This window comes from Lepus europaeus, chromosome 1 (assembly GCF_033115175.1).
Source record: "Lepus europaeus isolate LE1 chromosome 1, mLepTim1.pri, whole genome shotgun sequence".
In the NCBI taxonomy this organism is placed as follows: Eukaryota; Metazoa; Chordata; class Mammalia; order Lagomorpha; family Leporidae; genus Lepus; species Lepus europaeus.
Genome location: NC_084827.1, coordinates 42,609,955 through 42,633,941, shown reverse-complemented (window position 1 = coordinate 42,633,941; position 23,987 = coordinate 42,609,955). Strand labels below are relative to the sequence as shown.

The 23,987-nt window shown below is 41.4% G+C and overlaps 1 protein-coding gene across 1 annotated transcript in view; it reads left to right on the top strand.

The window, feature by feature from the left end:
• The first annotated feature begins 253 nt into the window (after positions 1-253).
• The window catches only part of RSBN1L (round spermatid basic protein 1 like), a 79,425-nt gene continuing 55,691 nt past the window's right edge, over positions 254-23,987 (top strand). Inside the window, exon 1 of the mRNA XM_062195499.1 lies at positions 254-827. Coding sequence (XP_062051483.1) covers positions 254-827 — 574 coding nt within the window. The remainder of the gene's footprint in view (positions 828-23,987) is intronic.

Genomic DNA, 23,987 nt, shown 5'->3' with positions numbered 1-23,987 from the left:
ATCGCTACCGGCTCCGCCACTAGCCGCGCCCCGCCGTGCTCTGACCTCCAGAGCGGTCCACTTGGCGGTCCCACCCCTTCACCTTGTGATGGCGCGTCTGATTGGCTTCTCGGCGGCTCCCTCAGCGTAGCCTACCCAATGGGCAGCCCAGCCGGTGCCCCGGCCACTCCGCCCCTTCCCCGCCCCTGACGGAGGGCCCGCCCCCTGCCCCGCGCTGGGGAGCCGAGGAGAGTAAATACAACAGGAGCGCAAAATGGCGGAACCGCCGAGTCCGGTGCGCGGCGCCGCTGCCGCCGCCGCCGCCGCCGCCGCCGCCGCCGCCGCCGCCGTCCCAGAGAAAGAAGTATTTGGCAAGCTGCAGCCCTTCTCCCGGGACCCACCGGGGGCTCTGTCCACCAAGAAGGTCCGCACCGAGGAGAAGAAGGTGCCGCGGAGAGTGAACGGAGACGGGGGCAGCGGCGGGAACAGCAGGCAGCTGCAGCCGCAGCCGGCGGCACCTTCGACTCAGAGCTATGGCAGCCCCGCGTCTTGGAGCTTCGCCGCGCTGTCTGCCGCCCCCTCCCCGTCCTCTTCTCGGAGCTGTTTCTCTCTCTCCGCCGGCGCGGCCGTGCCCTCTGCAGCCTCCGCTTCCTTGTCTCAGCCGGTGCCGCGCAAAGTGCTGGTGCCTCCTACGCTGCTGCACACTCAGCCTCACCAGCTCCTGCTGCCAGCCAGCGCCAAGCCGCGCAGACCCAAGGAGAAGCGGGAGAAGGAGAGGCGGCGGCACGGCCTCGGCGGGGCCGGCCGGGAGGAGAACGGCGAGGTGAAGCCGCTGCCGCTGCCGCGAGGTGGGTGCGGGCCGGCGCCCCGCGGTCCCCGCCGCGCCCCGGGCAGCGAGCGCCGCGGCCGCGTGCAGCGCCAGCCGGGAGGGGGCGGCTGGCGTCCCGTCCTCGGCGGGTGGCTCTGCGGTCCCCCGACGGGGGCCCGGAAACGGAGCCTGTAATTTCGGTCGCCGAGGTTGGGGGCGGTGGTGGTGGGGCATGGCCGAAACTCTCTTTTTATTTTGTATATTGTTCCTTCCTCCGCGAGAATGCGCTGCGGGGTTTGGTCCGTGTCCGCGTAGCGGACCCCGTCCTGGGTGTGTTTGGCCAACGAGATCCCGGGGAAGGGGTTGGTCTGGTAGAAGATGCTTGGTGGATGGCTGGACCTCGTGGATGCGATCTCGGGAATTCGGGTTTTTGTGACACGGCCTCCGACACCAAGCAGATCCTGTCCCGAAGAGGTGCGTGGAGAGCTCTGACGTCTGCGGGAAGCTACCGGAGGCCTGAGCGTTTCGCCCCTATTAGGGAAATGAGGTGCTGTGCAGGGCCCCAAGTGTGCTGTTTCATAAGGTACCCCCCCCCACACACACACACCGGCTTCTCCATTCCGTGAGCCAAAGTGTGTTGGGTGGTCCTGCTGGGAATACCAGCCTCTGATAGAATTTTCAGCCATATTCGTTTTTTTCCTGAAGCAAGTGATAAAATCAGGAGCTTTGACGTTTTGGGGCCAGATCAAGCGGCTGCAAAATGTTCTCTAGCGTCAGAAAGAGGCAACGTCTTAAGCGTCCGTTTCAGGCACGATTCACTCTCTTTAAAATGTGGGTTAGTCATAGAATTTTTCAGACTTTTTCTTTAAAGTAAGTGGGCTTCCCGTTTTAGCTGTGGAGGCACAGTGACCTGAGCATAGGTAACTGTGGAGACTGGTTGAAAACCACATCTTGATGTGATCGCAGGCTTAAAGCGTCCAGTGATCTTTTTAAAATAAATTTGCATTGCTACGCAATGTCTATCTTCTTTTTTAAAGAAGAAAAGTGAAATTTCACGCAGTTTTAGCCTTGCAGATCCCATGATAGCTTAAATCATGAAAAATTCTCTATTTTCGAAGTGGAATGGTTAATGTTTTTTTCACAATTAAAAAAAAAAAACAAAACCGCTGGGCAGAAGTCTGTGTGTAGCAACAGTGTTACTTCTTCCTTGATGTTTTTGCGTGTGGCCAAGCTTCCATCGAAGCAGAGCTAACAGCCAGGTACTGGGGTGCAGGGTAAAGAGCTCAGCTTTGGACAGTGTTGCTTCTGGGAAAAGGAATTTACATTAAGAATGGAATGTATATTCCTTTTGCCCAGGAATTTTAGGTGGTTAGTATTTGAAAGCTGTTTTGTTTTAGTGGTTATATGAATAATTTAAATTAAAAGTTCCTGAAAGTGTATTCCCATGCAGCTTGGTATCGTCTTGTTTGTAGTGAGTGAACTGCTTGCTCCTCATGAGTTCTGAGGAAGTGAATATGAACATTACGTTGTCAAATTAGAATATCGGAAAAGAAGTAAGCATTCATGAACAGTTCTTACTTCAAATGCCGAGCGCACAGATGACACTTAAGGTGAAGTGGCTGTTAAATAGGATTGAATGCATGTAGAAGCCTCCTTTTGAGGGACACTGCCTACATTTTTAAGCCTAAATATAAGCAGTGATCACTTTTTACATTAGATGTGGGAAGATATTTTCCCATGATCTGTGTAGGTTTTTGGAATAGTGAAAAATATTAATGCTAAAATTTTTTTAACAGAAATGTTATTTCATTAAGTAAAAACTAAAAATCAGAGAAAATAATTTTTTTGTATTGATGGTATGACTTTTTAAAAAAGTATTTATTTGAGAGAGAGAAAGACAGAAAAAGCTCCCATAAGCTAGTTCATTCTCCAGATGCCTGCGATGGCTGGGACTGGGCCAGAGTAGAGATGTGAGCCAGGAATGGAATCCAGGTCTCCGTGTAGATAGCAGGAAATCAGTTACTCAAGCCAACACCACTGCCTCCCAGGATCTGCATTAGCAGGAAGCTGGAGTCAGGAACCATTGCCAGTCACCTATTGAACCTAAGCTTCAGTTTTGTTCACTTATATCTTAACTGCTAAGTCAAAACTCTGCTCTTTGATGGTAAATTTAATGGTGGAAATTTTTCTTCTTGGAAAGTAATCATGTCCTTTTAAAGTTTGTATTTAACCGAATTGAAAAGGTTCTGTTTTAACCAATTAAAATTCTTAAGAAAGAGTGGTGATACAATAGTAAGAGTGTATATATGCCTTTATTGTAGATATAATTGCAAATATGAAAGTCCTAATTTGCAAACAACTCGTTTCTCTCTGCTTTTTATAAGAGTCTTAGTGAATGGGTCCAGGCCTCTGTTGTTTTAGGTGTCTGCTGTCTCTGCTGTTGCTGTCAGCTGCCTGTACATAGTTCAGTGATCCCCTCCATTATCCATGTCTCATTGATTGAACAACTTGAGCCTGAGCTGGAAGTTAGCTATAAAGACTTCTGAACAAGGAAAATAGATTCTATCCCGACAAAACCCAAACTGACACACACACACACCCAGAAAATCTAGCTCTCCACACTTCCATTAAACAGTTAAGTGCCTATGTTTATAACAGTTTTTTTAAATGCCCTTAGGTAGAGCTGCTTTATTTTTGCATTGGCGACCATTCTCACAGAAGGTATTTGGAGGAAATGAAAGTATGTTTATGAAAAGGCCTGTTAGGCCAATAGTAAATGTTACTTGAATCTGAAGCGTGGTTATTAAATTATTTTAGCCTCATAAAAAAATTAAAAAATGTGTCAGCCTTGATAGAATCATTGACAGTAGGTTTGAAAGTTAGGAGGCATGCACAAAAGAATTATGAAAGCATAGTAGTCCAGGCTGTGTAGCTTGTATGACACCATTCACACCTAAAATCTCTAAGGCTGTTTAGTCATAGTACTGTAGCTGACTTTCATGATAGTGTGAGTCATTAGATAAAAATTATGTTTCTTTTTCAGTATTCAAAATGTATTTATTGGGATGATTTTCCACTCATATTGACTGAGGGTGCTTTTAGTGCTGCTACTTCTGAAGGAACATCCTTCTGTAAGCTTTCCTTTTCCTCCTGCAGACTGGCAGGGAGTGGAGCGGCCAGCATGCAAAACTACCGTTGTGATGGCTAGAGACCTTGATGATTTTATAGCATCCTGGGCATTTCATGTCCTTAAAGTAGGAATTGAGGCCCTGTAGCAGGTGCTGCTTTTTGTGTCTCCTCTTTACTTCTGGAGAGGGATTGAGGAGATCCTTTGCAAGAAGTGTGTTCTCCTGGGGAGGTTGTCACCTCCAGAAAGCAAAATTAATTTATTTTTCTTATTTAAAAGATTTACTTATTTGTTTGAGAGGCAGAGTGACAGAAAGAGAGAGAGAGACAGAGACAGAGAGAGGTCTTCCATCCGCTGGTTTTCTCCCCTGATGGCTTCAACTCTTGGAGCTTGGGCCGATTCGAAACCAGGAGCTTCTTCTGGGTCTCTCACATGGGTGCAGGGGCCCAAGCACTTAGGCCATGTTTGGCTGCTTTCCCAGGCTATAGCAGAGAGCTAGATTGGAAGAGAGCAGCCAGGATTTGAACCAGCGCCCATATGGGATGCTGATGCTGCAGGCAGAGGCTTAACCTATTACACCAAAGCCCCGGCCCCAAATTTATTTCTTATAAAAAGTGCAACACATTTTGGATTATTATATTTTTTTTAATTTGAAAGGCAGAGAGAGAGAGAAAGCTCCCATGGGCTGATTTTCTCCCCAATGTTTTCAGTGGTTCTCCCACATAGGTGCAGGGGCCCAAGTACTTGAGCCATTCTCTGCTGCTTTCCATACCTTCCAGCTGGATCAGAAGTGGAGCAGCTGGGACTTGATCTGGCGCCCATGTCGGATGTTGACACTGTAGGCGGTAGCTTTTCCTGGTTATGCCACAGCGCTGGCCCCAGGAACCCACTTTTACTTAGAGTCATTGCTGCTGCCTCCTAGGGTCTCCTTTAGCAGGAAGAAAACAGATCAGAAGCTAGAGTCAGGAGTTATACCTAGATGCCACGTCTTAACTGCTAAAATAAATATCTGAGTCATGTTTTAAATTTTTAAAACTAAACACTAACCAAGTTTTGGTGCTTACAGAGGCAATCTACTGGAGAGTTAACCCATTTTCCTGTAAGACTGAATAAATTATTGAACTGGTAAATGTGGGAAGTAGAAGTGAACATGTACTGAGATGTCCCACATTTAGGATATATTATGGCAAACCAAAGGAAAAAAATGTATAACTAGATATCATGTAGTTTAACTGATTCCACTTATTAACTAATTATTTTCCCTTAGAATGACCTGTAAAGTATTCCAAAACCAGGAGAATTTCACTGAATTTTTGAAAATGTAGTTAAAGAAGTCAATGAAAATAAAGGTTTTTATTAGAATTGAATAACATGAAGTGTGTAAAATTCAATGATTTTAAAGGGATGAGTGGAGATTTTTCAAGCTACATTCTTGTCTTGGTCTTTTCCAATATTATCCAACAACTTTAGATTAAATTCAGAGTTGGAGTTTTCATCATCTGAGCAAATATTGTCACTACTGAGAGTAATTTACTAGGGTTTTTTCTCTTGGGTAGCCTTTATACTTTTTTTTTTTTTTTTAAATTTTTTCATGTGCTAGTTTTCTCTGGCAAAGTCTCTCCATACCTTCCAGCAGCTCCATAAAATGCTTCTCAGTGCAATTTTCCACATGGGCAGATCTGTCAGATAAACTTACCAGTTCCGTCTGTAGCTGTAGCTGTAGCTGTAGCCATCCCTTCTGTGGCTGTCCTTCCCGGCACGGTCTGGATTGTTTCCTCTTCAGCCACTGTGAAACTACCACCTCGGGACTTCCCTTAGCTGACAGTCTGGGAACTTCTTTCACTTTTGTTGAATTCCCTTTTTCTGGATCCTTGCCTGCCCTTTGGTTCTGGTTTCCTCTCCTAGAGGTACTGTGAAACGGTGTGGGTGGGAAGCACATTTTTTGGTATTTTATTTTTACCCTCTTGCTTGACTGTTTGGCTCTTGACAGATTTTTATTTTGGCAATAATTTTCCCTACAAACTCTGAAAGCAGTGTTTCATTATTGCCTGTGTTCAGTGTGAACATCGAGAAGTCTGTGTGGTATTCTATCTGGGAATTTGCAATCCTTTAACCTAATTTAAAAATTTCAACTTTTGGGGCTGGAGCTGTGGCATAGTAGGTTAAGCTGCCTCCTGCAGCACAGGTATCCCACGTGGGTATCCCACTTCAGATCTAGCTCCCTGCTAATGCACCTAGGAAAGCAGCAAAGGATGGCTCAAGTGCTTGGGCTCCTGCACTCCCATGGGAGACTCAGATAAAGTTCCTGGCTCCTGTCTTTGGATCAGCCTAGCTCCAGCCATTGTGGCCTTTTGGGGAGTGTACCAGTGGGTAGGAGACTTCTCTTTGTCCCTCCTCTCTCTGTAACTCTGCCTCTCAAATAAAAATAATTAAAAAAAATCAAACTTCAACTTTCAAAAAATTTTTATGAGCTCCTGCTCTTTGCTTCTTTGTTATATAGCATTTTGTTCCTTTTTCACGGATTCAGCATTTTCTGTTATATCATCGAAGATAATTACAATTTTTTTGATGTTCTGTTTCTTGCTTTCTTCTCTTTTTTCCCCCTTTTGTTTTGGTCTCTTTTTTAGTTGGAGGCTTTCTTCCTATCTCTGTGATTCCTGGCAGTTCCTTCATATTTTAAACAAAGTTACTAAAGCTAATTGAGAAGCTCACTGGGCATGCATGAGCAGGGCTTAGTGACTAATGGACTCCCATGATTTTATCTATGTTTCTTTTCTCTGTGTGGCACGTAAAAAGGCTTTCCGTTTCTTCGTATAAAGTTCCTCCATTTTTCTGTCTCTCTGTGGGTGGAATGATGGCAAGAGGAAGGGTGTCTTACTCACTAGGAGTGCCATAACAAAATACCGTAGACTGCGTGGCTTAAACAACAGAAATTTATTTTCTCGCAGTTTCAGAGGCTGACGGCCAAGGTCAGTGTACCAGTGTGGTCAAGTTCTGGTAAGGACTTTTTTCCTGGCCTGCAGACATCTGCCTTCTCACTATGTACTCACATGGCCTTGCCTTAATGCTTGCTTCTCTAGAGAAATATCTCATTCTCTTCCTATTCAGAGGCATCAAGGGAAGACAATTCAGTTCATAGCAAGGGGGTTGACAAAGGTAATCAGTTTAGAAGGCAAGGTTCTAGTGCTTGTTGGGGAAAGAAAGCTATAAATCTTGCCATTCAGTTTGTAAATTTCTAAAAAACATTTATTTAAAGACAGTAACAAATGATGGGTAGGATGTGGAGAAAGAGTTTCCTGCTCTTATACATGTTGGTGGGAATGTAAATTAGTGCAGCTACTTTGGAGCACAGTATAGAGGTTTCCTTCCTTCCTTCCTCCCTTCCTCCCTTCCTCCCTTCCTCCCTCCCTTTTTTATTTTTAAGATTTATTTATTTATTTGAAAGGCAGAATTACAGAGAAAGAAGGAGAGAGACACAGAGAGAGAGAGAGAGAGAGAGAGAGAGAGAGAGGTGTCTTCCATCTGCTAATTCACTCCCCAAATGGCTGCAAGAGTCAGAGCTAGGCCAGGCCAAAGCCAGGAGCCAGAAGCTTCTTCGCGGTCTCTCACATAGTTGCAGGGGCCCAAACACTTGTGCCATCTTCCACTGTTTTCCCAGATGCATTAGCAGAGAGCTGGTTTGGAAGCAGAGAAGCCAGGTCTCCAACTGGCACCCACATGGGATGCTGGCATCACAGGTGGAGGCTTAACTTGCTGTGCCACAGCGTGGGCCCCAGATTTATTTATTCTAAAGGCAGAGTGACAGGGAGAGACTGAGAGAAAGGGAGAACTATTGCTGGTTCACTTCCCAAATGGTTGCAACAGCCAGGTGTGGGCCAGGCTGAAGCCAGGAGCCAAGAACTCCATCATAGTCTCCTAAATGGGTAGCAGGGGATGAAAATACTTGGCCCATCATCTGCTACCTTCCCAGGAGCATTAGTAGGAAGCTAGATAGGAGGTGGAACAGCACTGATATGGGATGCCAGTGATAAGTGGCAACTTAACCTGTTTTGCTACAACACTGGCTACCAGTTTATAAAGTTTTGCCCAGTATTCCTGTTTTCATACCAGCATTTCACTTCCCCCTTTTCTGTGTAGGATGCTCCTGAGCCTCGGAGCCATTCTGATTTAGTTTTGTGGGAGACCTTACCTCTCTTGTTCCCTTAGGGGAGTGTATGTGAATGCATACAGTGTTCTGTCCTTTGTTTTCCCAGTGCTTCCAGTATCTAAGCTTTTTGGGGGAACTCCAGGAGGTAAGACAGATTGTGGTCATTGTCTATCTCTTCCATAATGCCAAGGCATTTACTGTTCTACCATAAGCCTTCTGTCTTCTGTACGATGTATTTCAGGTTTTAGCTACATAGTCTCCTAGTTACAGCAAAGATGAAGTTTGTGGTTTTGTTTCTGTTTCTCCCCAATTTTTTTGTGTGTGTTTTTCAGGAGGAGATCTTGTATTTTACCCTTATTTTGATCTGTTCCTGTTTATGTGACATTGGTCAGGCCACTTCATTTTGGGTTCATACACAGAGGGGAATGATACCTTTTCCACAAGGTGGTTTATTAGAATAGATGAATCGGCATATTGTAGGTATGTTAGTTCTCACATTTTCTTTCTTACCTAATGCATTGGAGGCATTCAGTTTTATTGAAGTTTTGGATAGGTGTAACCTGTCTTAATTTTCCTATGGTATCCTGGTTTCGGGAATATTTGGTATGTGTTGGTATCAACCATACTCACTTTTTGAAGGAAATATATTTTTCAGGGACTTTAAGTTGATTGTAATAAATATTTTTTCACCATTCTCAAGTGAATTAAACTTTTCAAGTTTAAATAAATTACTTAAAATAGGATATTGAAAAATAATGATACTTAATTTTTGATAGAATGAAAAGAATTATGATGAAATGTGACATGAAAAGTGTGTAGTGTATATGAGAGAGATTAGGGAGAATCAGCAGTAAAAGTATTTATCAACTAAACTAATATTTTATAACTTTAAAACATTTTCATTTTTGAAGGTACATTAAGCTGTGTACATTTTATTTTTTCTTGAATTATAGATTGAAAAATATTTAACTTTTCAACTTGATTTTAAGTTAATACAAAAAGAAATCAGGATAGTATAATGAATTCTGAGTGTGTGTATTATGCTGTTTCAACAGTTATCAGCATTTTATAATTCACGTTTCATCTCACTTCTTGCACTTATTTTTATCTTTTGCTCTGACATTTTAAAGTCTATTCCAGCCATGTATCATTTCACTAAAAATTTGCAGGACTGCAAGTTTTTGTGATTTTTATTGTGTGTATGTGTGTGTGTATTAAAGGATAAGATTCTCCCTCTACTCCAGACTGTCAATAACTTGGAATATCCCGACTCTGAAATAAACATATTTGTATATTTTTTAGGTTAACTTTTTTTTTTATTAAACTTTTATTTAATGAATATAAATTTCCAAAGTATAGCTTATGGGTTACAATGGCTTCCCCCCTCCCATAACTTCCCTCCCGCCCGCAACCCTCCCCTTTCCCGCTCCCTTTCCCCTTCCATTCATGTAAAGATTCATTTTCAATTCTCTTTGTATACAGAAGATCAGTTTAGTATATATTAGGTAAAGATTTCAACATTTTGCCCATATAGCAACATAAAGTGAAAAAACTACCATTGGATTACTAATTATAGCATTAAATAGCAATGTACAGCACATTAAAGACAGAGATCCTACATAATTTTTTTTTCAAATTAATTAATTTTCTATGCCATTTCCATTTTAACACCAGGTTGTTTTTTTTTTTTTCATTTCCAATTCTCTTTATATACAGAAGATCACTTCAGTATATAATTAGTAAAGACCTCATCAGTTTGTGCCCACACAGAAACGCAAAGTATAAAAATACTGTTTCAGTACTAGTTATAGCATCACTTGGCTTTAGACGACACATTAGGGACAGATCCCACATGGGGTGTAAGTACACAGTGACTCCTGTTGCTGACTTAACAATTTGACACTCCTGTTCATGGCGTCAGTAATCTCCCTAGGCTCTAGTCATGAGTTGCCAGGGCTATGGAAGCCTTTAGAGTTCGCTGACTTTGATCTTATTCCGATAGGGTCATAGTCAAAGTGGAAGTTCTCTCCTCCCTTCGGAGAAGGGTACCTCCTTCTTTGATGGCCCCGTTCTTTCCACTGGGATCTCACTCACAGAGATCATTCATTTAGGTCTTTTTTTTTTTTTTTTCCATGATATCTTGGCTTTCCATGCCTGCTATACTCTCATGGGCTCTTCAGCCAGATCTGAATGCCTTGAGGGCTGATTCTGAGGCCAGAGTGTTGTTTAGGACATCTGCCATCCTATGAGTCTGCTGTGTATCCCACTTCCCATGTTGGATCTTTCTCTCCCTTTTTGATTCTATCAGTTAGTATTAGCAGATACTTGTCTTGTTTGTGTGATCTCTTTGACTCTTAGAGCTATCAGAGCTATCAGTTGTGAGCTGAAATTGATCACTTGGACTAGTGCGATGGCATTGGTACATGCCATCTTGATAGGTTAACTTTTTAAAAGCAACTTCCCAGAATTGTGATAAAATACACATAAAATAATGTATTAGTAAGATTCTCTAGAGAAACTAAACGAATAGGCCATATGAGAGGGTTTTTTTTAAGAGTACAAGCAAGCAAGTTTCTTTTTTTTTTTTTTTTTTTTTTTTTTAGATTTATTTATTTGAAAGAAAGGGTTACAGAGCGAGGTAGAGAGAGAGAGTGAGGTCTTCCATCCGCTAGTTCACTCCCCAAATGGCTGCAACAGCCATAGCTGGACTGATCTGAAGCCAGGAGCCAGGAACTTCTTCCAGGTCTCCCACATGGGGTAGGGCCCCAAGTGCTTGGGCCATCTTCCACTGCTTTTCCAGGCCATAGCAGAGAGCTAGATTGGAAGAGGAGCAGCCAGGACTAGAACCAGCGCCCATATGGGATGCTGGTGCTGCAGTTAGATGTTTAGTCCACTGTGCCACTGCGTCGACCCCATATGAGAGATCTTTATAGACTTAATGGAAAATGTGTACTATGAAAAAGTAGCATGAATTTCTAAGCTTTTTTTTTTTAATAACAAAATAAACCTTTCAATTTCATTTTTTTTGAAGAAAAATTCATTAGTCATAATTCATTTAGTGAACAACACTTTTGAAAAATTTTAAATTTTGTTTCTTTAATATCGAGATTCCATCAGCTGGTTCACTCCCCAGTGACTGGGGAGCTGAATCCCGGAGCAGAGAACTCATTCCAGTAGTCCCACGTAGGTGGCAGGAGCCCAGCTATTTGAATTGCGCTAGCCCCCGGGGTCAAAGTTAGCAGGAAGCTGGAATCAGGAGCTGGTACTGGGAATTGAATCCAGGCACTTTGATGTAGGATGTGGGCATTTTAACCAGCATCTTAGCCATGGGCCAGATGTCTACCCCAATTCCAGTTCTCCATGAGCATTTTGAAACTGCCTTGTATTTAGATATACAGAAAGAGATTATTATGAGTGATTGGCTTACACAATGACAGAGGCTTAGATGTTCCACCATCTGTCTGTCATCCAAAAGCTGGAAAGCTGGTGGTGGTGTAGTCCAAGTCCAAATGCCTGAACAATGGGGAGCTAGTGGTTTAAGTCCTGGTTGGAGTTGCAAGGCCTGAGACCTTGAGTACTACTATCTAAGGGTGGGAGAAGATAGATGGCCCAGCTCAAGCAGAGAAGAGCAAATTTGCCATTCTTCTGCCTTTTTACTCTGTTGAGGCCCTCTGCAGATTTGGTGATCCCTATCTCCATTGATGAGGGTTTACTCTTTCTGAAATAGTCTTAGAGACACACCTAGAAATAATGTTTCACCAGCTTTCTGGACATCCATTAACTCAGTCAAGCTGACAGTATGGTAATCCTACTTTTAATTTTTTGAAGAACCTCCATATTGCTTCTCATGGCTATTTTCTGTAGTAGGTTTACCCTTTTACATTCCCAGTAGCAGTGCCCAAGAGTTGGGTCAACTCTTTAATTAATCTAAATAAACAAACTCCCTAAAAATGCCTTAACAGATTGAAGCAGATGCTTGTGAAATCAATATATGCTTAGCCACAGCAGCATAGGCACTAAAATATTGGAGTTTGGTGGAAGAATGAAAAGTGAGTGCTTGCCATGTGCCATGCTATTTTCTCAGTATTTTTAGATTATAATTTGAGTTTTTCCTGGTTTCCTCAGAGTTGCCTAGCTAATGCATAAGGAATTTGGATCAACCTCATTTCTGCCAGGATCAGAGCCTAACTACACAATGTTACAATTAACTTATTTTTTCCCTTTAGACTGTGATAAACAGGAAGAAAATAAAGATGATCTTTTAGAAAATCTTCAGATTTCTGTTACTTCTTTTTTCCTAACTTTTCATTATTAAAAGAATTAAAGCATATAAAAAAGTTGAAACTACAGTGATCTCATGTAAGTTGCCTTCTTATATTCCACAACTGTTAATATTTTGTCATAAATATGCACTGAATCACTTGAAAGTAAATTGCAAACCTCATGACATTTCATTCTTAACCATTGCAGCCTTCATTTCCTAAAAGTAAGGGTGTTTTCTTCCATAATCACTAACATTAAAACAAAAAAATCATCTATATAGCAAGTTCATATACAAATTCTGACTACCCTTAATTCTTCATTTATACCCCAAACACAGTATATCTGTTTATTTTAAACCAGAACTGTTATTTCACTTTTAAATAATGTGACATTGACTTTTGAAGATACCAGCCCAGCATACCTGAAATAGAACTTCTTATAATCATAACTTTTAAATAGTTGTTTTATTGTGGGGATGTTTACCTCGATCCTTTGCATTTCTTGAAAACTGGAAATTAGAAAATTTTGATGGGATAGTTATGGTGAGAATATTTCATGCATGCTTGAGTGCATCTTACTAAGCATTTAATATGCAAGTTGTCATATTATTAATATTGCTAAATTTGATCACTTGGTACAGGTGACCATATGTCATCTCCACTTTTTAAAAAGATTTTTTATTTATTTGAGAGGCAGAGCTACAGAGAAAGAGAGAGAGGGAGAGACAGAGAGAAAGATCTTCATATCTGCTGGTTCACTCCCCTAATGACCATACTGGCTGGAGCTGGGCCAGTCTGAAGCCAGTAGCCAGAAACTTTTTCCAGGTCTCCCACACAGGTACAGGGGACTGAGCACTTGGCCATCTTCTGCTTTCCCAGGCCATAGCAGAGAGCTGGAACAGAAGAGGAGCAGCCGGGACACGACCCGGGCCCATATAGGATGCTGGTGCTGCAGGCAGAAGTTTAGCCTATTATACCACAGCCCCAGCCCCTATTCTTTCCATTTTAATGGCTTTTTTTTTCTGTTGGCATTTAGCTGGTGATCTCTGGGGTCATGCTTTTGAATATTCAATTCCCCAACTATCTCTTACTTAATGGCCTTATTATCAATTAATGATCCCAGCCTGAGTCACTCATTTCATTGGAAGTTAAAGAATGATGCCAAATTACTTCTAAGTATAAAATGAATTAGTTTTGGGGATAGGGAATTCAGAATAAATTGTTCCTAGGATCATATTAAAATTTGGCAAATCTAGTTTGACTTAGGGTACCAAAGTAAATACACTAAGTTTGTTAGTATGGCCAGAATCTTATGGCTAAATGCTTCTTAAAAATTCTTAGTTCACCCTAGTTTGAGTTTGGGAACATTACATTAAGAATCTTTCATAGTTAAAGATTGATGGTAGTAGTCTAATTACAAATGGTAATAAATTACAATATTGGTAACATGGGCCAAAGAAAGAGTCTCTACCAATTTTAATATAGGGAAATTACATTATTTATTTATTTTTTAAAATGTATTTATTTGAAAGGCAGAAATAGAGAGGGGGGTGGAGGGAGAAGGAGAAGAGAAGGAGAGAAGGAAAGAGGTATCTACCATCCACTGGCTTACTCCCCAAATGGCTGCAACGGCCGGGGCTGGGCTAGGCCAAAGCGAGGAGCCAAGAGCCTCTTCCAGGTCTCCCATGTGTGTGCAGGGGCCCAAGCATTTGCTCCATCTTCCACTGTTTTCCAGGCATATTAGCAGGGAGCTGGATTGGAAGTGGAGCAGCCGGGATTTGCCCAGTTTGTTGTACAGCTTCCTCCTTAGTGGGCTTCCTACTTAAGATATATGCTCTTTCAATCCATTCTTTTTTTTTTGGACAGGCAGAGTGGACAGTGAGAGAGAGACAGAGAAAGGTCTTCCTTCCTTTGGTTCACACCCCAATGGCCGCTACGGCCGGAGCTACGCAGATCCGAAGGCAGGAGCCAGGCGCTTCTCCTGGTCTCCCATTTGGGTGCAGGGCCCAAGCACTTGGGCCATCCTCCACTGCCCTCCCGGGCCACGGCAGAGAGCTGGCCTGGAAGAGGGGCAACCGGGACAGAATCCGGTGCCCCAACCAGGACTAGAACCTGGTGTGCCGGCGCCGCAGGTGGAGAATTAGCCTATTGAGCCGTGGTGCTGGTCCTTTCAATCCATTCTTAATGTCACAACCAAATTGATAACTGGAATCTAACAGCGTATCTGATTACATTGTTTTTCTTTTTACAGCACGATGTTCAAATCCCTTTAAGTGTCTTCCAGAGCTCAAATGATCCTATCGTTGTTTAGCTCCTCAGTGCTTCTTGCTGCCTATAACTTTTTCTCCTATTCTCTTTCCACATCAGCTGCATGCTTCCGTCTCACCTAACAGATGTGTTCTCATATTTTTTTACCTTAACTTGAAAGGGCAGCTGTGGCTACTCCTTGGACCAGGTTAGGTTCCTTTGCTGTCACTTACTGTATCATTTTTTTCTCTTCTATCGTTCCTTTACTTCATTTTAGTCATTTGTATTCTTCATCAGGCTGTAAACTCTGTGAAATCTGAATCTGTGATGATCTTGTTTTCAGCCTTTTGGTGGTTGATCAATATTTGGGAAGTGTGTGGGTTACAGTACATTTCAGCCATTTTTGCCTTCCTGGAAGAGACGCCTGTAAGTCCTTCAGGAAAATTTTGGCTGGTATTTTAACTGGAGAACAGTAGAACAGTGATAATGGAAGGAGAGGTTGACCAACAGCTCACAGACAATAGACAAATTGTCAGGTGAGCATAAGGGGCAAGTACTAATGGCATGAGAACTAGAAAGGATTCCTAATTCAATACTAATTGTATTATATTTGGCTGACCTTGAGTTAGCGGAATTACTACTTTGTACCTAACCTCAGTGGTAAAACTTACCACTACATTGTATTGGAGGATAATTTTTATTTTGGTTTATTTATTTTTACAAAAAAAGCATTAGCCAAAAACACTGTGAAGGGGAAGATATTTGGGAAAAGAGAATTTTTTTTCTTATTCCGGTATGGTGTCATCTTAGGTAAATAATTGTTCTGTTCAGAAGTAATCATATTTAAATACAGTATAATTTCATTAGAGCCTCGTTGTCTTCATCAGTATAATAAGTTTGAGCCAGATGTTGAAAGTTTTTTGTAAGCTGGTTTGAAATTTTATAATTGTGTGACATTATTCTAATGAGAATGAAAGTTGCCTAGTTTATTTTCCTAATTAAAAAAATATACTGTGTTTGTAAAAATACTCAAACTTTGGGGAAGTTTTGAGGAAAAGCATTTGAAATTATTCTGTTGTTATATTTTAGTTATTTTATTTCATATAATACAGATATATAAAATTTTGTATGTATGCTTTTTTGCATGTGTACAGATACTAAACACATAATGTTTATTCACACACACTCAATTTCTTGTATGTTTTGAAGCCTGCCTTATTTCATTTGGCAGTGTGTTAGGAACAATGTTCCCTACCTGTACATGTTCCTGATTGCTTATCTAGTATTTATGTTTGCTGTTTAACTGATACCATCTTTTGGGACATTAGATTATTTCTTTTTTATTATAAATGGTGTTAAAACTTCATCAGTGGCCAGTGCCACAGCTCACTAGGCTAATCCTCTGCCTGCGGCGCTGGCACCCCGGGTTCTAGTTCCGGTCGGGGCGCCGGATTCTGTCCTGGTTGCCCCTCTTCCAGTCCAGCTCTATGCTGTGGCCCAAGTCCTTGGGCCCTGCACCCGCATGGGAGACCAGGAGAAGCACCTGGCTCCTGCGTTCGGATCAGTGCAGTGCGCTGGCCGTAGCGGCCATTGGAGAGTAAACCAACGGTAAAGGAAGACCTTTCTCTCTGTCTCTCTCTCTCTCACTGTCCACTCTGCATGTCAAAAAGAAAAAAAAGAAAAAAAACTTCATCAGTATACATTTATTCACTTGTCTAGTTTTTTTTTTTTTTTTTTAATTATTTATTTATTTGAAAGAGTTACAGAGAGAGAGAGAGAGAACTTCCACCTGCTGATTTACTCCCCAGATGATCGCAGTGGCCCGCACTGGGCCAAGCCAAAGCCAGGAGCTTCTTCGAGGGGCCCAAGCACAGTAGCAGGGAGCTGGATTGGAAGTGGAGCGGCCAGAACACAAACTGGTGGCCATATGGGACACGCGGTGTTGCAGACGGCAGCTTAACTGCCACACTGCAATACCAGCCCCTAATAACTTCCTAAGGGGAAAGTCCTAGAGTTAAACCATAGGGTTAAGTTGAAGGTAGTACTTTATATTTTGATGCATAATGCTTTCTTGAAGGTAAACAGTTTGCTGTACTACCAACGTTATATTTGAGAGTGACTGTTATTTTACATCCTTTCTGTAGTGTTTTTTCAGATATCAAATTCTTTGCTCTTTTGTTAAAAATGTTATTATTGAGGTTGGAGTTGTGGTACAGTAGTTAAGTCACCGTTTGTGACACTGACATCCTATATGTATTGCTGATTCTTTGTTTTTAATCCAACTCTGTGCTAATGCACCTGGAAAAGCACTGGAAGATGGTCCAATTATTTGGCCCAATTAATTGGGCCCCTGCCACTCAAGTGGGATAACAGTGGAATTCCTGACCTTGACTTCAGCCTGGTTCAGACTTGGCTGTTTGTGGCCATTTAGGGAATTGAACCAGTAGATGGATGGTCTCTTTTTCCCTCCCTCCCTCCCTCCCTCCCTTCCTCCCTTCCTTCCTTCCTTCCTTCCTTCCTTCCTTCCTTCCTTCCTTCCTTCCTTCCCTCTGATGCTCTGCCTTTCAGTTAAATCTTTATTTAAAAAAACTTTAAACTTGTTTTGAAAATTAAATTATTTGCATTTGTTAGTGACTATTAACATTGAACATTTCATTCATTTGTTCATGTACTTTGCCTACTCTGTTGAGAGATTACTCTTTAAGTATTTGACTTGTGACTCTTTGTATATTGGAGTTCTTTAGCCTTTTCTTTTTATTGTTTTTAGACTGTCAGTTCATGAACATTGTTAGAGGGGGTGTGCTTGATCTTTTTTTTTCATACAGAAGTTTTACATTTTTAGTATTTTACTTTTCTGGCCTTTTTCCTTTGAAGAGGTATTTCTACTCTCAAGTTCATAAAGATACTTCCTTATTTGGCCTACTATCTTTGCTCTATTTGAAGTTCATTTATGTACAAAATTAGATAGGAATCCAAGTTGTTATTATACCATTTCTTTTTTTTTTTTTTAAGATTTATTTATTTATTTGAAAGAGTTACAGGGAGACAGGAAGACACACGCATGTACACACACACACATACATACATACATATATATATCTTCCATCTGTTGGTTCACTCCTCAGGTGGCTACAAAGGCCAGGGTTGATCCAGCTGAAACCAGGAGCTAGGAGCTTCATCTGGGTCTCACATGGGTGGCAGAGGCCTGAGCACTTAGGTCAGCTGCTGCTAGTTTTCTCAGGCCATTAGCAGGGAAGTGGATTGGAAGTAGAACAGCTGGGATGTGAACTAGCAGCCCTATAGGATACTGGTGTCGCAGGTGGGAGTTTTACCTGTTAAGCCAAAACACCGGTCCCGTATCACAACATTTCTTAATTAGTATTTCCTTTCCTCACAGATGTGGAATACCAGTTTTTATCATATACTAAAGTTACAAATGTGTTTGAGTCTATTTTTTTATTCTCCATTATTTATATTTATCTCTATTGGTTCATTTCTGTTCACACAACGCAATGATTATTACTGTGTCTTTAGAGTAGATTTTGGTATCTAAAAGGCAAGGATTTCCTTACAGAATTTTCCTGGCTTTTTTAAATACGTGGTATAATTTACATAAAATACATTTATGCTTTTTCAGTATACAGTTCTGTGAATTTTTTTTTTTTTTTTGACAGGCAGAGTTAGAGAGAGAGAGAGAGAGAAAGGGCTTCCTTTTTCTGTTGGTTCACCCCCTAAGTGGCTGCTACGGCTGGCAAGCTGCGCCGATCCAAAGCCAGGAGCCAGGTTCTTCCTCCTGGTCTCCCATGCGGGTGCAGGACCCGAGCACTTGGGCCATCCTCCACTGCACTCCTGGGCCACAGCAGAAAGCTAGACTGGAGGAGGAGCAACCGGGACAGAATCTGGCGCCCCGACCAGGACTAGAACCTGGGTGCTGGCGCCACAGGCGGAGGATTAGCCTAATGAGCTGTGGCACCGGCCAGTTCTGTGAATTTTAATTAATATATGTCTTTGGTAGCCCCCAGCACAATCATGATATAAAAGTTCTTATCACTCCAGAGGTTTCCTCTTATCACTCTACATTTCCTACCACTTCCAGTTCCAAGAGTGATTTTGTTTTTATTTATTTATTTATTTGAAAGGCAGAGTTACAGAGAGGCAGAGGCATAGAGACAATCTTCCACTTGCTGGTTCACTCCTCAAATGGCCACAGCGGCTGGAGCTGGGCTCTGAAGCCAGGATCTAGGAGCTTCATCCATGTCTCCCACATGGGTGCAGGGGCCCAGGCACTTGGGCCATCTGCTGCTGTTTTCCCAGACCATAGCAGAAAGCTGGATCAGAAGTGCAGCCTATGGGTCTCAAACTGACGCCCATTTGGGATGCCGGCACTGCAGGTGGCAGCTTTACCCGCTATGCCACAGTGCCAGCCCCGAGTGGTTTTTCCTCTGTCCCACTAGTTTTACCTTTTCCAGAATGTCATATAAGTTAAATCATATATTTAGGATCTTTTTTTTGTGTCTGGCTTTTTTTGTTTAGATACTGCTTTTGAGATTCATCAGCATTTTTGCATGAATCATTTCTTTTTATTTCTAAGTAGTAGTTTATAGAGGTAACATAATTTGTTTCCCTATTTCCCAGTTGATGGACATTTGGATTGTTTTTAATTTTTGATGATTATAAATAAGTCTGTTACAAAAATTCAAATAAGACTTGGAGTTCGATATGTTTTTCTTTTCTCTTGGATAGATACCTATAAGTGGAATTGTTGATTGTGTGATTTAATTGTATAACTTCATAAGGAATCGCCATTGTTTTCTAAAGTGGTTGTGTCAACTTTCATTACCACCAACTCTATTTTTTTTTTTAAAGATTGATTTATTTATTTGAAAGGCAGAGTTACACAGAGAAGGAGAGGCAGAGAGAGAGAGAGAAAGTCTTCCATCTGCTGGTTCACTCCCCAAATGGCTGCTACGGCCAGAGCTGTGCTGATCCAAAGCCAGGAGCCAGGAGCTTCTTCCAGGTTTCCCACGCAGGTGCAGGGGCCCAAGCACTTGGCCAACCCTCCACTGCTTTCCCAGGCCATAGCAGAGAGCTGGATCGGAAGTGGAGCAGCCAGGTCTAACTGGCACCCATATAGGATGCCAGCACTGCTGGCAGTGGCTTTACCCACTATGCCACAGCACCGACCCCACCACCAACTCTTAATGTTGCCAATTTATAAAAAGTTTCATTCATTTTAATGGATTTGTAGTAGTATTTCATTGAGATTTTAATTTGCATTTCCCTAATGTTAAGCATCTTTTCATGTGCTTATTTTCTATCTGTATCTCTTTGGTGCAGTGGTTGTTTTATCAATTATTGGGTTGTCTTCTTAGTAAGTTTTATAGAATGCTGCAGGTTTGAATGTGAAAGAATTACATGTGGAACTGGCATTGTGGCATAGCAGGTAAAGCTGCTACCTGTGACACCGGCATTATAATAGGCATTGGTTCAAGTCTCGGTTGTTCAGCTTCCAATCCAGCTCCCTACTAATGGCCTGGGAAAGGCAGTGGAATATGGCCCAGGTGCTTGGGCTCCTGCATCAATGTTGGAGACCCAGATGAAGCTCCTGGCTCCTGGCTTTGGCCTGGCCTACCCTAGCCATTCTGGCTCTCTAGGGGGTGAACCAGCTGATAGAAGATTTCTCTTTATTTTTCTCTCTCTCTTTCTCTGTAACTCTTTCACATAAATAAATAAATCTGGAAAAAAGAAGAGTTACATGTGATGAAACAGTTGTGCTATGAGATTCAGTGGTTTGGAGTGAATTACTTCTGTAACCTAGAAACCACATACAATGTTTGACTACTTCATGTCTTGGTTTTATACTATATTGAGAAGAGAAAAACTACTTTACTTCTGTTTTAGAGACAGATCTTTTCTGGTCAGTTAGTGAAGATAACCTGACCTAAGTTTTCATTGTGGCTGGAGAAGGAGCTCAACACACTTTATCATGTTATATCTGACTCGGCTCTCATGTATGTATGTATGTAAGGATGCATTTTTTATTTTCCTATTAGTCTTTGTGTGTTCTTATGATTATTGTTGCTGTACTGTTTGTTATTCTGTATTTGTTACTGAGTGCTTTCCTAATATAATTTCAGTTTTTGTGTTTGATAATAACATATTTGAAGAGTATTTATAATTAGACTTTGGGCATAGTGTTGAAACTACTGTGTATGTTACCTTTAGTTCTCAAAAAAATTGAAAAGATAAGTTCTATTTTCTTTTTACAGATGAGAATACAGAGGCAAAACTGAGTTAAGTAAATGGTCAGTTTGTCAGTTACTGACCTGAAATTTTCCTGTTTTCACAGTTTTGTTTCCTGTCTGTTCTGATTTGGAATGTTAGCCAAAGCAACCTGCTTATTCTTGAATAGTAACAGATAATATCATACAGTTTTAATTTCCTATAATTGGGCAGAAACGTTTTTTGCATTACTGTACACAACATAGGATGTTGTTACTGTCTGAGTCATTGTACCAGTTTTTTCCCTTTTGTAAAGAAATAGAATTACGGAATCAAGGAATCCTAGAAAAGGAATCTTGAGAGATATGTTAGTCTTCAGTCCTGATTTGATAAGTACAAGTAATAGAAGCTCCATAGTTACCCCCCTCATTCAACAGTTCACAGGGACTGGATTTGCACCAAGTCTTTGAGATCTTAGTGTTATAAACATGAATCAGTTTTTACTGTTATGTTCAGAAGGACCTTTTTTTTTTTTTTTTTTTCTTAGCAATTTCTGTCAAAAGGGATAGGCAGACAGCACTAGGGGAGGAGGAATTGGTATTTTGAATACATCTCATGGGACCAATGCTGAGGTATAGTATGTTAAGCCTCCACCTGTGGCACCAGCATCCCATGTGTGCTCCGGTTCAAGTCCTGGCTGCTCCACTTCTGATTCAGCTCCTTGTTTATGGTCTGGGAAAGCAGCTTATGACAGCCCAAGTCCTTGGGCCCCTCCACCCACATGGGATACCCAGAAGCTGCTCCTGGCTCCAGATTGGCCACTCAGAGATCTCTCTTTCTCATTATCTCTCTCTCTCTTTCTGTAACTCTTCCTCTCAAGTAAATAAACAAATCTGTTAAAAAAAATACCAGCTCATGCTTGTCATATGTCATCCATCCTTTAATTGGGAAGAAGGATTTTCTTTTCTGGAACCCCTTTCTACATTATTCCTTCCATTACTGTCTGTCTGCTGGGGGAAGACTTGATGCAGAAGAGAAGCTGGAGAAGTACTTATTTATACAAATTATAAGTTAGGAACCATTTTTTATTAGATACCAGAAGACACTTGTGGCCCAGAGTTTTATCATTATACTCATTGGTTCTCATTTGTATAGTGCGGTATAAAACCTTTTAACTGGAAACCAGGAGACCTGGTTAGGGGTTGTCTGAATTCTGTCATTTAACCAGTTTCTGTTTCTGGGAAATTATTTGAATTCTTTGGGCCTCACCTTTTTTCCTCTGTAAAATAAGGGGAATAGGTGAGAGCTGTATATTTCTTGAGGAGAAGCTAACTCTGTGGAAACTTTGCTGGCAGCTGCCGCACTCCTACACTACGTTGCCTGTTTGCTTCTCAGACCTGTGCTGTATCCTGTTTATTTCTAACTCCTATAAAAGCATTTACTTTTTGTATTACACTATGAATTCTTTCGCTTTTCTTCTATGCCTTCTTATGTAGTCTCAACAAACATTATTGCCTGCTGTGTGCTTGGCTCTGGGGGGAAATGAAGAAGAAAACTATATCTTTGCCTTCAGAGAATTTGTAATTTAATTAGGGAGAGCAATGTAAAAGACACTCATTGTTGCTCTTACTGTTTCTTTTTTGCATATTGGCTTTTCGTTTGTCTTCTGTGATTGCTAATCCTTCAGATGCTTGTCCTTAGTAATGTGTTACTTTTTAATTTAACCCTTTTCTTCTGGAATCTTTAACCTCTGTAAACTTCATTTATACTGAGCATCAGTTGTCTGTCTGTAAAGCTGCGTTCTAGGTTCTGTGGAAGATAACAAAGATGATTGAGATACGGAAGCTTTGTAGGAATTTACAGATCTGTAATTGGACAGAGCAGATACATACAAAAAAAAATCACAATTCAAATAATAAAAAAGGGGGGAGGAGGCTATGATTTCCACTTGTATGGATCAATAAGTGCTTGATGACAGAACTGAATTCCAGCTAGGTCCTGGAGGATGTGTGGTTATGTTGGCAAGCATAGTTGGGATGGGCAAAGGCATTCTAGCAAAAATACTGGAGCATGACATTTGAGTAACAATGAAATCAAGCTGGAACCTTGTTTATATTTGTGTGAGGATGAGGTGTAGAGAAAAAACTAAGGTAAATCTTAAGTAGCATAATGTGGAAATTTTCTTTTTTTATATGGGCAGAGGTAAGCTAGGTTCATTTGTTTTAAGCAGAAGAGAGTGACATGATTATACTATTATGGGATGTTTTTTGATCACTTATGCTCAGTGGATTGGTGGAGAGGAGAAAAACAATAGGAGAGAGTGCCCTTCTTTCAGACTATAATGAGAATCTACTGCTTTGATGACTGGACAGGGGAAGGATGGAAGTATTTCAGTGGAAAAAATAGACTGAACTGGTACAGTGATTTGATAATGATAGGGGAAACTGAAGAAGAAAGTATTAACATTACTGGGGAACTTTTGTATTTGAATGTTGGAACATGTGCTGTTAAAATAGGGCAGTGGAAGGCAAATTTGAAAGTCTTCTGTTTTAGAAAGAGAATAATCATGGTGTTGAATGTGTCTTATTGAGGTGAAGGGCTGACATTTGGCGGAGAGTTTGGGTTGGAACGTTAGCCTGGAGGTTGATTTGCCCAGAAGTTACAGCTGAAGGCACAGAAGTCGGTTTTAGAGGAAGTACAGAGAGAGAAGCATGCTTAATGCAGATCCTAGGGGAATGTGTGGGTTTGGGCAATTTCCCTGAAATTCGGGGAGAAATGTTGAGGTCAGTAATGTTATGTTGCAGTGTGACCCAAGGAAAGGACTAAGAAGCCGTTGGATTTCGTGGTAGTCAGCTGTGTTGGGGAGGGGATGCGAGAAATAAGTGCTTTCCCGTTCACTATTCATGAAGCAATTTCTTTATCCTCCATCTCCTTCATCTTTTAGTTTTCTGTGTATGTGCTTATCACTTGATAATTCTGTTTCCCCATTTAACTTGTGTACATTTTCCTTTTTTCTTCTGCTTCTCTGGTCCATTTCAAGCCATACATTATTCCTGCTGGGTGTGGGAGGGGAGGGGGAATAGCAGTCTTGTTGCTCAAAGAAATTGATTTCATGGGCTGCATTATTGTTGTGTGAATTATGGCGCATATCCAGGGCAGGCAAAACTGTGATAGCAAGAAGCTTTCTGGAGTGTG